Raw genomic sequence first — 15,214 nt, 5'->3', positions numbered from 1 at the left:
GGCCTCCCAAAGTGCTGGGATTACAGGCTTGAACCACCGCGCCCGGCCCCTTATACATATTTTTGTCATTTATATTTATTGTCTATTTTTTCTCCCCCACAAATTTGTAAGTTCCTTAAAGTTAGGAATGCTGTCCTACTCGTATTCATACTTAGAGTGTCTGTCATAGTGTGTAAAATATAACAAATGATAAATAGCTACCAAACCTTTTGGTGCTTAGTGTTTTCACAGGTGTTTTTGTAAAAGCAAATCTGCAGTATAGTGTAAACATTTTCTTGAGTTAAAAGCTTACCTTAAACGTTTTTGGAATGGGAATAAATTGGGCTGTTTATTAAAGTTAAATACTGTACCATGGGAACATTTAAGATAACATCTAGAAAATAGGTGTCTTTAGATTTGTATTTGATCTCCTTACCAAAACCTGAATGTATGGAGTGTGTTTAAATTGAGAAATACAGATTCATCATTAGTAAATTAATGGTTGTCATTTATTTTTCTCTGCCCAATTAGAAAACGTAATAGTTTATCAACCTGGGCTTTAAAAAAAATACCTTTCTTTCTTGTACTGGCTTTTAAAGTAAAAAGACAATCTCGCTAAAGCAGTGGCATTAGGCACATGATTTTCCAAATTCAAAAATGCTGTTTTTTGATTTATTTAGATTACCAGTTGAATATCCTAACTTTTACTATTACAAATATGTATATTTAAGCCAGAGTAACTGTAAAGCCTAGCTGTATATTTGGAATCATTTTCTCTGCAGTTACTCGTAATCATGTTCTGTAATGGCAGGCTCCATAGCTTATTTTTCTTTTATTTGATTCAGCACCTAGCATAGGGCCTACACTTACAGGTGCTCAAGTGTTTGTTGAATGGATGAAAGTCATTGAATTGATGAGTTCCTCAATCTTACCTACTACCCTGCTCCTTGCAGGTTGCTTCAGGACCAGCTTCCTCCTGCCACAGCCCTTGGCCACAGCAGCAAGAAGCTAGTCCCTCCCTTGTAATTGATAAATCGGGGAACTATTTTATTACTTGAAGATTTCCCTAAGTCTGAATCTTCAGGTATTGTAGATCAAGTTTGTTCCCCACTTTACTGATTATGTAACCTTGAAGTATATACAGTGGGGCTGCATAAAATGAAGGATATTTGCACTTACAGCTAATGGGACCCATACTTTTATAGTTCCTTGAGGAGTAATAATAGAGTTAGTTTTGGTGTTCAACCCTGACCCAGTTTTTCATAAGTTGAGAGTAGGTATTCTTGAACCTGTGACCCTGATTTGAAAAATAGATCTCTGATATGGTTAAAAACAAACAAACAAACAAACACGAACAATCTTGCTAGTCCTTCTTCTCATATGGGAGTTTTTACTGTGGGGATTCTAACTATTGAAATACTTTTTAAGACATATACCTCTATAAAACATATAATGTCTAGACTTATCTGGTTTTGAACAGCTTAGTGTTAAAAGAATAATTTTGATTAGGTAAAAAGCCTTTGAAGTATTTTAACGAACTCTAGTCTTTGCTGTTGGTAAGAAGTCTGCTTTTTTTATTAAAATGCTTAATTGAAGAAAATAATATTCTTCTGTGATTAAAATTAGGAAGAAATAGAACCATTTCCAGAAGAAAGGGAGAACTTTCTTCAGCAGTTGTACAAATTTATGGAAGACAGAGGTGAGTATTTTTTATTTATCCTTAACGTGATAAGTTTTGGACATATAATTAGTATCCTAAAAATAAGAATAGAAGTTTGTTTACTGAACTTTATGTCATCAGTAATTATGGCTGTCATTTTGGCTCTGATATCACCAGCACCTAGCATAGCACCTGTCACGTAACAAGTAGAATGAGGAATTTGATAGCTTTTTGACAGATATTGTGGCTATGGACACATAAATGCGCTTATTACCCTGTCCTGCCAATCCCCTTACCTATCCATGGGACCCTAAAGAACAGTAGCAAAATGGGAATTAGGCCAGAAATAGAGAAGAAAGTGTGACAGTCTCAGAGTGAGCCTTGGCTCAGCTTATTTAATCTGCCAAAAGCTGCTAAGGCCATGCAAGGATTGAAGGAAGAAGAATAACTTAGGGTAATGAACTAATCCTTCCGTAACCTCTCAACACTGTTGTTCTCGAGTTTATCTTCTTGGTCAGAGTCTACTTTCTTATTTTCTGGGAAGATGCTTGTAAGGGAGTAAGGAGAGGCTTTCTAGCTGGAAGGGAAGGGCAAAATGAATGATTAGTGTTTAGAAACACCACAGTACTCTGGAAATTGAATGTTTTTTAAATCCCTGATTGTAATGTTGATGAGTAGAAACTGGCTCTGTTTGTCATCTTTTGTTTTCATAAATGATAATACCTAACACAATATAAGTATCTTTTCATTTTTCAATATAAAATGTCTTTGATTCTTGTGTTATTTCTTTACATGAATGGAGGGTTGTCCTAAGAAGTATGCTGTTTCATAGGCTGTTGTATAAGATAAATGAAAAGGCAAAGAACATGAATGAAATCTAATACTAGAGAAGAGTGAAAAAATATGATTAAGCCAGTCATATATTTTGTAGAAATGGCCATATGAGGCATTGTACCCCTACCCTGTTATCTTCTCTACCACTTTCTCATGGTTTGTTGGATTTAGCATCCTTGCCTTGCATTTTCTTGTGTTAGAATGAAACAAACAAACAAACATGTAGCTTTACTATGGAATCATTTTTTAGAGTAGTACTAAGTTGGTAGAATACAAAGAAAATGCCATAAAAGCAACTCTCTTTGGGAAGCAGTTGTCTAGTATTTATTTACTTGCTCAGCAGAGGAAAGAAAGTATGAGAGAATGAAAATAAAAGGTTTCAAAAATCTGGTTATGTGAAAAAATTTTAAAGTGGCCATGGGCTTGTTTATGTGTAGATACCATGTCTTTGATTAACAAGATAATTCCTCATATATATATAATACTATAAATACTCAGTGGTATTATTTGAATCTTTTGAAATTTTAAATTAAAAATGTAGTGTGGATCTAATATAGTTTGTGTTTTCTGTAACAGGTACACCTATTAACAAACGACCTGTACTTGGATATCGAAATTTGAATCTTTTTAAGTTATTCAGACTTGTACACAAACTTGGAGGATTTGATAATGTGAGTACTATAGTCAAACTGAAAAAACATCTTTTTCATGTAACACATTTTCTCAGATATCTGCTATCTCTGAAATTGTTTTCTAAACAACAAAAAAATGTTTTTCAGTAAAATCCTAAGAAGAAAATAAAGTGGAAAGTACAGCTAGCCTTCTCAGACAAAATTTAAATTTTAAAGATTTTTTTAGGTCAGGCATGGTGGCTCATGCCTGCAACCCCAACACTTTGGGAGGCCGAGGCGGGTAGATCCCTTTAGGCCAGGAGTTTGAGAACAGCCTGGCCAACATAGCAAAACCCCATCTCTACAAAAAATACAAAAATCAGCCAGTCGTGGTGATGCACACTTGTAATCCCAGCTACATGGCAGGCTAAGGCATGAGAATCACTTGAACGCAGGAGGCAGAGATTGCAGTGAGCAAAGATTGCACCGCTGCACTGCACTCCAGCCTGGGTGACAGAATGAGACTGTCTCAAAAAAAAAAAAGATTTTTTTCATATGAGCTTTCTGATTACTGTTAAATTGGTCAAACTTTCATAAACCTCCTTTTTTTAATCTGAATCACAGCACAGCCATATTGGTGGAAATCCTTCCTGTGTCTCTTTTTCACTAGACAGTGTGCTCCTTAAGAGCAAGGATCTGTCTTAATATTGTTTATATTCTTAATCCCTTTAATAATATAAAGGGATTAAGTCAGGAAATGTTTGTTGAACTGATCTGAAGAAATTATTTTAAGGTTGACATGATGTACAATAGTTACCCAGGCTGTGCACGGTGGCTCACGCCTGTAATCACAGCACTTTGGGAGGCCGAGGCGGGCGGATCACGAGGTCAGGAGATCGAGACCATCCTGGCTAACATGGTGAAACCCCGTCTCTACTGAAAATACAAAAAATTAGCCAGGCGTGGTGGTGGGTGCCTGCAGTCCCAGCTACTCGTGAAGCTGAGGCAGGAGAATGGTGTGAACCCGGGAGGCAGAGCTTGCAGTGAGCCGAGATCGTGCCACTGCACTCCAGCCTGGGCAACAGAGCGGGACTCTGTCTCAAAAAAAAAAAAAAAAAAAACAAAAACTTACCCAATTGTGAATATTCTATGGAATAAAATACTTTACAAATTTCTGTAGAACTGCTTTCATTTATTAGCCTGTATATTTTATGGGAAATAATAAATCCTTTGAATATGTTTGTCTCCGTTTCTTTGTTAAAAATTTTGATTAAAGAGCCTGAATATTTTTCTATTTTCCATAACTGGGTTTATTTAAAAGTCAAATGGGACCAGTTATGGTGACTCATGCCTGTAATCTCAGCACTTTGGGAGGCTAAGGCCAGAGGATTGCTGGAGACCAGGAGTTTGAGACCCACCTGGGCAACATGGTGAGACTCCATCTCTACAAAAAACATTTTAAAATTAGCCAGATGTGGTGGTGTGCGCCTATAGTCCCAGGTACTTGGGTTGCTGAAGCAGGAAGATCCCTTGAGCCCAGAGGTTCAGGGCTGCAGTGAGCTGTGTTTGTGCCACTGTTGTTGCACTTTAGCCTAGGCAATAGAATGAGATCCTGTCTCCAAAAAGAAAAAAACAGAATCTCAAATGGCCTAATATTTCAACATTTATGATTTTCTGATATTTATGTTAGAGTACTAAAACCTTTATTTTTAAACCAAATTTAGAATTTATCAAGTTTCTAAAAATTCTTTTGAGACTAGAGCCAATAAATATAAAAATATACTCATATATACTGTATCTATCAAAATGTTATTATATTAACACCTTTTAAGAGTTTTTGTTTCACTTTGTCCATTAGATTGAAAGTGGAGCTGTTTGGAAACAAGTCTACCAAGATCTTGGAATCCCTGTCTTAAATTCAGCTGCAGGATACAATGTTAAATGTGCTTATAAAAAGTAAGTTAGTATAATTGATATGATTATCTTCAGTATTTTTACCTAGAAAGCAGGATGAAATTTAACTGAGGCTAATTATTTCTTTAAAGAAATCAGAAAATTTTACTAGAGTAGTCATTCTATGATAGCATTTTCTAAAGTGTATTCTGTGAATACTAGATCTATGAGAAATTCTGTAAAGAAAGTTTTTGTGGCTAAGTACATTTGTCAAGTACTTCATAGAGGTTAAAGCGAATATTCTAAAGTCAAGTAAATCCACATTTGAATGCTAGTTCTGCCAATTGTTAGCTGTTTATGCCCTTTGGCCAATTATTTGTTCTCCTAAGCCTCCGTTTCCTCGTTTGTAAAATGGAATGCTTGACCAGGCACGGTGACTCACACCTGTAATTCCAGTACTTTGGGAGGCTGAGGCGGGCAGATGACTTGAGGTCAGGAGTTCGAGACCAGCCTGGCCAGCATGACAAAACCTTGTCTCCACTAAAAATACAAAAATTACCCTGGCATAGTGGCTCACGCCTCTAGGCCCAGATACTCAGGAAGCTGAGGCAGGAGAATTGCTTGAACCCAGGAGGTGGAGGTTACAGTGAGCTGAGATCGTGCACTGCACTTCAGCCTGAGCAACAGAGTGAGACTCTGTCTCCAAAAAAAAAAAAAAGGATGCTGCTGCATGCACCAGGATTACTGCAGTGACTAAATGAGATTTACTAAGGGGTCCAGCCTCACATATAAGAAATGTGCAACAAATAGATGCTGTTACTAATACTATTACTACCTGTTATTGTTATGACTGAGCACAGTTTTTTAGATGAATTTTTTGACAGAATTTTTTGTTTGCATTGAAAAGATTAGAAACAACTAGAATAAATTAGAATGTTAACATGGCCCAGTATCTGAGAGTTTAGACAAAAAAGAAATGAATACACATTAAAAGTAACTCTATAGTTACATTTTGAAATGTTTTCACCAAATATAATTTCTCTTCATGTTTCCAGATACTTATATGGTTTTGAAGAGTACTGTAGATCAGCCAACATTGAATTTCAGATGGCATTGCCAGAGAAAGTTGTTAACAAGCAATGTAAGGAGTGTGAAAATGTAAAAGAAGTAAAAGTTAAGGAGGAAAATGAAACAGAGACCAAAGAAATAAAGATGGAGGAGGAGAGGAATATAATGCCGAAAGAAGAAAAGCCTATTGAGGATGAAATTGAAAGAAAAGAAAATATTAAGCCCTCTCTGGTAAATCAGATATTGTTAATTGTCCTTTGCTTTCTTTGGTATATTTTCCATATCCTCTGTAAAGTTCCAAAATCAATATATTATATAATATTACTCTTTATTATGTATTTTCTTCATTAAGTGCTACTTTTGTATAATTTTTATCATAATAACTTCAAAATAGCTGTTAGCTATTTTTGTCTAGTGCTTTAAAATAGCAGGAATTTCTTAAAAGTAATTTATAACTTTTAATATTAGAATTGGTTGATACCTCCTGTTGCTAAGAGATAAACCATGGATGTAGGTTGAAAATTTTTGCTTTTTTTACTTTTGTTGGTTTCTTTCCTCTGATCTTTTTCTAGGGAAGTAAAAAGAATTTATTAGAACCTATACCTACACATTCTGATCAGGAAAAAGAAGTTAACATTAAAAAAACAGAAGAAAATGAAAATCTGGACGACAAAGATGATGACACGACTAGGGTAGATGAATCCCTCAACATAAAGGTAGAAGCTGAGGAAGAAAAAGCAAAATCTGGGTAAGAAAATTGTTTTTGGTTACGATGCATTTCAGCTTGATGGATTCGTATCATTTTCTGTTTGTATGTGTATATGTATGAATCTAAATTAATTGACAAAATATTAAATAATAGAGTGGCATTTATTAATTAAATAGCATTCACTTCTTTCAGAGACCCTACTGATAGAAATTTGTAGAGAAAGATCATACTTTTGATCCATTCTTGCTCTCATCATGGAAATTCATAAAATTTTTAGCTAGAGCAAAGTACTTTTTAGGTCTGCTGAATTACTTGATAATATAAACTTCGGGCTATGTCCGTGTTTTATAGATTGTATGTTGGCTGTAGGTTCTGAGAGTTGTATTTATTTCTTAAGCAAAAGCAAGAGTGGAAAAGGCCAAAAATTGTATGTTCTATCTTATGTGATAGTAGCATTTGTTTGTTTTAGTCACTTTGGAATGATGAATTATTTGACAATGTAATTTATGCACTACTAATGGACCCCTGGATTTTATAGACAATCTTTGGCATTGAATCTTTTTTTCTGAGGCTTAAAAAACATAAACATCTCTGTTAGTGTCTCATTTAAATAAGTACAATGAATTTAAAAAAAAAAATCATTTAGCAGGCCAGCTGCGGTGATTCATGCCTGTAATCCCAGCACATTGGGAGGCCAAGGCAGGCAGATCACTTGATGTCAGGATTTCAGGAGCAGCCTGGCCAACATGGTGAAACCCTGTCTCTTCTGAAAATACTAAAAAGTCAGGAGTGGTGGCATGTGCCCATAATCCCAGCTACTCGGGAGGGTGAGGCAGGAGAATCTCTTGAACCTGGGAGGCAGAGGTTGCAGTGAGCTGAGATTGTACCACTGCACTCTAGCCTGGGGGACGGAGCGAGACTCTTTCTCAAAAAAAAAAACAAAAAAACCCATTTAGCGTACTGACACTCGGCCACAGTATGCAGACGAATAGGGAAGGGGAAAATGAAAAATGGGGCTTATATGAATATAGTAAAAAGTGTTTATTATACTTTGTTGTATTTTTGTGTATAAAAATATATATTTGAAATATGCCTTACTGCTGTTGGAGACTATTTCAGGTATTAAGAAATATGGTACAGATTTCAGCTTTTTGCCTAAAATCTTTTGATTGATCAGAGTTCTGAAATTTCGGTGGCACCATACAGACAAACATGGAAGAAAAAAATCCTAAATGTTTGTTGATTATACTTTGTTATATTTCTGTGTGTAGAAGTGTATGTTTAAAGGAGATCATTTTGATAAGAATCTTAATAAAGATTCAGCTTTTTACCAAAAAATCGGATTTTTAAATCTACAGATGTTTCTGGAACATCTGCTGTTTGCAAGACACTGTGATCTGTATTTTTTCTTTGTTACTTAATTTTTTAAGTTGGTGCTTCTGCTTATTTTATAGAATAAACTGTATTTTGTAGGTTTTTAGTAACCCCTTTAACTCTATAATTATTATGGATTTTTATATACTATAGATATTTATTAGCATATGCGTACCTCAAACTAAAATTTTCCTGATGTGACTGCCCAAGTTTGGTAGATATTTTTTAGAAGCATTGCAGTTGGGACTGTTTATACAGTACTCCCTGCTTTTCCACAGTTTCAGTTACCTGTGGTCAACTGTGGTCTGAAAATAGGTGAGTACAGTGCAATAAAGTATTTTGAGAGAGTGAGACAAGACCATATTCACATAACGGTTATTATAGCATATTATAATTGCTTTATGTTATTAGTCATTGCTTATCTCATGCTGTGCCTAATTAATAAATTAAACTTTATCAGAGGTATGTATGTATAGGAAAAAACATAATATATATAAGGTTTGGTACTATCCATGGTTTCAGGCATCCACTGGGATCTTGGAATGTATCCCCGGCAGATAAGAGGGGCTTACTATAATTGATTTTTGAGTTTTATTAGATAGTTGCAGGGGAAAATTTTACTGTGATAATTAATATATAGGTATTTTTCTGGCATATAAACTTTCTCTATGTAATAGGCTATTACCAAGAATGTTCAGTGTCCTTCTTCCATTGTCCAGATATGGGAGACTGAAGAAGTTGATATGTAAAATGTCTAGTTCAGTGCCTTGACCATAGCAGTTACTTAATACACTATCTTTTTTAAAAATTTTGTTTCATTGTAAAGAGTGTAACATCAAGTTGGGAAGATTTGATGTTTCTTTTTGAATTCAGATGAAAATCCTTACTGATACATTCATTTCCCAAGATATTCTTCTCTAAAATATGACTAGCTTAAATGCATGTGTGTGTGTGCGTGTGTGTGTGTGTGTGTATGTGTGTATGTGTGTAGGTGAGTGCATGTATGTAATATATGCATCAACTTAGTTTTTTTAACCTGTATGTTGGTTGCATTTTATACTTTCAGAGGCTCTCTTTCTTGGCATTCTGTGTTCCATCTGGTTTAGCACATTAGTCTTGAATTTGCCACTGAAGTCTTAGAGAGGAGAATAGTTTTCTTTGGTTGATTGCCAGTAATTATGTTGTTTTTTTCTTTATACTTCAGTGTATTATTAAAGTGGATTTCATTTGGTTTGTGTCTGAGGGTGATATTAAAGGTATATTTTTAATTTTTGATTGTTTGATTTCATTAATACAAGAGTGTTGGGTTTCTGTTTTAGATTGAATAAAAATTTGCCTGGGCTACCACTTAAAAGTATGATTGTGCTTGCTGTTGGCATTTAGAATTGTTTGTACTCATCAACTCAGTGTATTCTATGATGTAACATACAGCTTAGAGTTTGTCGTCATTTCAAAAAATTTAGAATTTTGATTCTATATCTCATTTTTATATGATGATTCTGAGGTGCATGATAAATCTCTTTTATTGTGGCCACAATAAAATATGCTTCTTTTCCCCAGTATGCAAAAATAGAGTCTTATGACTTAAGCAAGTATTCTTTCAAAAAAGATTTAGTTTGCTATAAAAATAAAATTCCTCATAATGATTTATCATTGATAATGCCATTTCTGTTAATTTTTTAGATATTTTAGCCTTAATAAAATTACTTTTTCATAATAGAAATATTAAGGTATTTTCAATAGCATTGTTAATATTTTAATCTCAGGCTGGGTGCAGTGGCTCATGCCTGTAATCCCAGCACTTTGGGAGGCCCAGGCAGGCGTATCACCTGAGGTCAGGAGTTCGAGACCAGCCTGGCCAACATGGCGAAACCCCATCACTACTAAAAATACAAAAAATCAGCTGAACATAGTGGCATGTAGTCCCAGCTACTTGGAAAGCTGAAGCAGGAGAATTGGTTGAACCTGGGAGGCGGAGGTTGCAGTGAGCTGAGATCATGCCATTGTTCTCTAGCCTGGGCAACAGAGCGAGAGACTGTCTCCAAAAAAATATATATATATATATATATATATGTGGATGTGTGTGTATATGTATGTATATATGTACATATATATGTATAGTATATATGTATATCTCAGATTATAGCTGGTTTCATGAAGGTTTTAGTTTTTTAAATACGTATTTGACTGTAACTGAGTCTTTAAAATAGGAATAAATCTTGAGAATTTTTGAGGAATTTGTGTCATGGTTCAGACAGAATTGATATATTTGATACTTTTGTGAACGTGGACTTACTTCCACAGGTCTATTAAACATCCCCCCAACACTCCTGCCCCACTATACAAAAGGAAAAGGAGAATAAAAAAGCATTATAGTACTGCTTATATCACTATTTATATATTATTTTTGTTGCCTATGTAATTACATAATTAGGAATGATAAAGTATATTATCCCTAAAAAGGTTGCATATAGGAATATAAAACTGAAATTTTCAGTGGAGGAAGTTTTTTAAAAATATAAATATTATATTCATCAGGCAGGCACAGTGGCTCACACCTATAATCCCAGCACTTTGGAAGGCCGAGGTGTGAAGATTGCTTAAGCCCAGGAGTTCAAGACCAGCCTAAACGTCATAGTGACACCCCTGTCTCTACAAAAATAAAAAATTATCTGGGTGTGGTGGTATGTGCCTATAGTCCAAGCTACTTGGGATGCTGAGGTGGGAGGATCATTTGAGCACAGGAAGTCAAGACCACAGTGAGCTATGATCAGGCCACTGCACTCCAACCGGGGTGACACAGTGAGACCGTGTCTCCAAGGGGGAAAAATATATATATATATATATGTGTGTGTGTATATATATGTATAGAAAAAATATATGTGTGTGTGTGGTGTAATATATGTATATATATAATCATTAGTCTTAATATATAGCATTTATTTTAATATATGTATTTTACATATTATCATTAATTTTTAAAGCTTAAATACTAAACTATCTGGTTGTTCTGCCTTACGATGTTTAGCCATTTGTCAACCCTAAAGTGATGACGAGTCTTTAAGTACAGACATACAGGACAGCAAATAAAACCAGACTAAATGTAGCCTTGGATTTCATATTGAAATTTAAAAAAAAAAAAATCTAGTGTTTGGAAAGATTTATAATTGAAGATTTTCTCCACCTTATTGAATACAGATTGGTGGTCAGTACAGAAAGGATATGAATGCTCAGTTTTAGAAAGTACATGGTACTAAGAAGATAAAAATGGATGTAAGGCCAGGTGTGGTGGCTCACGGCTATAATCCCAGCACTTTGGGAGGCCGAGGTGGGCGGATCACCTGAGGTCAGGAGTTTGAGACTAACCTGACCAACATGGTGAAACCCTGTCTCTACTAAATATATAAAAAAATTAGCTGGGTGTGGTAATGGGTGCTTGTAATCCCAGCTACTTGGGAGGCTGAGGCAGGAGAATTGCTTGAACCTGGGAGGCGGAGGTTGCAGTGAGCCAAGATCGTGCCATTGCACTCTAGCCTGGGTGACAGGAGTGAGACTCCATCAAAAAAAGAAAAAAAAAAAGAATGTAATACTCTTTCTAGAATAGTTTGACTTTTAGTTTCATGTACTTGTAATTGGCCTCTCATCTGTCTATTTCTTTGGAACATCAAAGTTGAGAAGATTTGTAGATGATGTTAATAAATCTGTGGTAATGAGAGTAGAAGTTGTGTTGAAGTTTAAAGGAAAGAACAAACCTGATAAGATATTGGTAGTACATTTTTAGAATATTTCTGTTTAAATTAAAATAGTATTTTAGTTATTATAACATTTGAAAATTCGGTTGGAGAATGTTTTAAAGTTATTAAGACTGCCATCTGCTAGTGAAAATTATTGTTTCAAACATCCTGAGACCCTCCAGCTTGGGTGACAGAGCAACACTCTGTCTCTAAAAAAATGAACATCTCGAGGCTGGAAATATTTGAATGAAAAATAACTTTTAGTTGTAAAATGGCAATGAAGTATAATGATTTTTTTTTTTGTCAATTGAGATGTAAAACACTTTTATTAATAAAACATGAAAACATTGTTAGAGTTGACCATACTTGCTTCTTGCTGTTCGGCACAAATTCTGTTCTTCTGACTTTTGGAAATTTTCTTTTACTGCACTTATTTTTGAATCTTCATTTTCTCTAAATGTGTCTTTCTGTAACCTTGGTTGTCTTACAGTTTTAGTTTTTAATGGTAAAATGAAACTCTGAGAATTTCATACACGTGGAACCTGCTTTTCCTGGAACAATCACAGCCACAACTTTTATCAATATATGTGGTTTGGAACTGAAAAACTTATGAAGTGTCTTTTATTAACTCTGCAATTTTTTAAACCTTTCAAGAGATGAAACGAATAAAGAAGAAGAAGAAGATGATGAAGAAGCAGAAGAGGAGGAGGAGGAGGAGGAAGAAGAAGAAGAGGATGAAGAAGATGATGACAACAATGAGGAAGAGGAGTTTGAATGCTATCCACCAGGCATGAAAGTCCAAGTGCGGTATGGACGAGGGAAAAATCAAAAAATGTATGAAGCTAGTATTAAAGATTCTGATGTCGAAGGTGGAGAGGTCCTTTACTTGGTGCATTACTGCGGATGGAATGTGAGGTAACTTGAGTTTTAGCTAGTGATTATTACCTAAAAACAATTATAAAATACTTTTGTATTTAAAAACTTAAGTGACGGATTACAGATTTATTAGTATTCTAATTGAGGTCATAGTACCTTATAAAAAAATACATGAGTTTTTAGCATGTAAATACCTCACTTAGTGACTTACAATTAGTGTTTTCAGTACTTGGAAGATACCCCTAGTGTCTAGAAAACTGAGGTCTACACACTTAATTTTTATGTACTACATGTAGATTAGTAGACAAAACATTGATGAAATGATCAGAACTTCTGGACATCTGCAAACCAATTATCAGGCTGCTTGCTGTCTTGCATTTTAAACTACATTGCCACAGTAACCTCTTTTTTGTATTCTTAAGTCATTTCTTTCCTTCTGTAGTCAGGGATTTAAAATCCTAGGAAACATTAGCTATTTAAAGAAAGCCTTATCTCCTTATTAACAGCTATTGCATTACAACCTTATTCAGAAGTCTCAGAAATTTATTAGTATCTTTGAAAAAATATGGTTGAACATGTAAGCAGGCCTGCTTCACTAAAATAGAATGCACTTTTTGACTGCTCCTACCCTAGGGAACTGATAGGCAAGACTGAAATTTGGTTTTAAGTCGTGTTCAATGACTTAAGCATTTTTCTTAGATAAATTTTCTTTGACTTTCCAAAGAAATTTTGTATTTTTATTTTATCCAAAATTGGCAAGCCAGTTTTGGGATCTGTTCGTTCAGTTTTCTTTTAAGAATAATTTAATTTATTTTAGAATATCTGATACTATATTTGAAATGTAGCCTGTAAGACAGTTAAATACCTGGAAAGATTAACCATAGAAGTTTTAAGTTGTGGTTTCGTGGTGTACCTAGTGTCTTCAAGGAGGAATACAGTTCTCATGCTTTATACTTAAATTATATTCTGTAGTTTGGGAAGTTATTAGGAAGGCATCATCTCAAATTCTGTGTTTGAGTGTTGCAAATTAAATTTTGATTCTGTTTAATCACTTCCCACAATGCCTTTTCCCCTAAAGAAAATCACTTCTGAGAGTTTTGAGGCTGTCCTTACTAACTTTTCATTCTACTTTCACATACATATAAATGTACTCATAGAAAATATATAGTATTCTTACATGCATGTGTTTTTAATAAATTATACTATACAAAATTCTGTTTCTTAAATTTTTTATTGTCCTGTTGTATAAGAGGAAGCTCATGACCTAATCTGATTACCTTTCTTATTTTGAGAAAAGTACCAGTCTGATCCATTCTGATGCTTGGAATAAAATAGCAAATAGCAACTTAAGTCATGAGGAAATGTTCAGAAGTTTTGTTTTGGGCTCATTCTTTATTATTTCTAATCAGGATACAGTTTTAGATTTTAAGAATATGTGTTGTCAGAGCTTAGATGTGATAGTTATCCAGAAACGTAAGTTTTTCCAGATACCACTTTTAACACACTTTACAATTTATCCTTTCACCTGTTGGTCCTTTTTTTGTGTGTTTTGTTTTTGTTTTTGGTTTTTGAGTCTAGCTCTGTTGCCCAGGCTGGAGTGTAGTGGCATGATCTCTGCTCACTGCAACTTCCACCTGCCGGGCTCAAGCGATTCTTGTGCTGCAGCCTCCTGAGTAGCTAGGATTGTAGGTGCCCGCCATTGTGCCTGGCTAATTTTTGTATTTTTAGTAGAGACAGGATTTTGCCATGTTGTCCAGGCTTTTCTTGAACTCCTGACCTCAGGTGATCCACCTCAGCCTCCCAAAGTGCTCGGATTATAGGTGTCAGCTGTTGGTTCTTATGCTGCCTTTCTGGTACATGATTTTCCTCACCTGAAGGCCTGGCTATTAATATATTCCAGAGAAGGTACTTGAGATCTCAGATATAGCTACCAAAAGAATATTTTGCCCAATTTTTGACTTCAAGTCATTTTGATCTTACTAAATTATCTTACTGAATATAAATGTAGAGGGAGTTCTACTTTTGCCTAGGATATAAATGTAAATGTAGAATATGTTAGTTTAAAATTAGGAAGAAAAAAGCTGGGTGTGGTGTTGCATGCCTGTAGTCCCAGCTACTGAGGTAGGAGGATCGCTTGAACCCAGGAATTTGAGGCTGCAGTGAACTACGATCATGCCACTGTACTCCAGCCCGAGTGCCAGAATGAGACCCCATCTCTTAAGAAAAAATTTAGAAAGAAATACTTGGGTTAGCAAAAACGAATAATTACAACGTAATGCCCACGAGATAGAGTCACAACACCATTTACCTCTCTTTTTAGTTTTTCTAATTATTTTGCTAGTTTACATGTAGAGGCAGTTTTTCCTCATGACCTTTATGAAGTATTTGAAATTCTGTGAGAAATGGATAGAATTTAGGTGTTCTCCAACTTTCACTGTATATAATCAAGGCTTCCATCCCTCCCTCCCTCCCTCCC

The 15,214-nt window shown here is 35.0% G+C and overlaps 1 protein-coding gene across 1 annotated transcript in view; it reads left to right on the top strand.

Moving 5' to 3' along the window:
* Window positions 1–15,214, top strand: part of ARID4B (AT rich interactive domain 4B (RBP1-like)) — a 165,344-nt gene that overhangs the window by 103,599 nt on the left and 46,531 nt on the right. Inside the window, exons 11-17 of the mRNA XM_011935756.1 lie at window positions 1,040–1,077; window positions 1,606–1,678; window positions 3,050–3,144; window positions 4,943–5,040; window positions 6,033–6,276; window positions 6,618–6,793; window positions 12,517–12,777. Of these exons, the coding sequence (XP_011791146.1) occupies window positions 1,040–1,077; window positions 1,606–1,678; window positions 3,050–3,144; window positions 4,943–5,040; window positions 6,033–6,276; window positions 6,618–6,793; window positions 12,517–12,777 (985 nt within the window). The remainder of the gene's footprint in view (window positions 1–1,039; window positions 1,078–1,605; window positions 1,679–3,049; window positions 3,145–4,942; window positions 5,041–6,032; window positions 6,277–6,617; window positions 6,794–12,516; window positions 12,778–15,214) is intronic.

This window comes from Colobus angolensis, unplaced genomic scaffold (genome assembly GCF_000951035.1).
Source record: "Colobus angolensis palliatus isolate OR3802 unplaced genomic scaffold, Cang.pa_1.0 Scaffold148, whole genome shotgun sequence".
Classification (NCBI taxonomy): Eukaryota; Metazoa; Chordata; class Mammalia; order Primates; family Cercopithecidae; genus Colobus; species Colobus angolensis.
The sequence above is the reverse complement of the archived record's forward strand: the minus strand, read 5'-3'. Positions and strand labels throughout refer to the sequence as shown.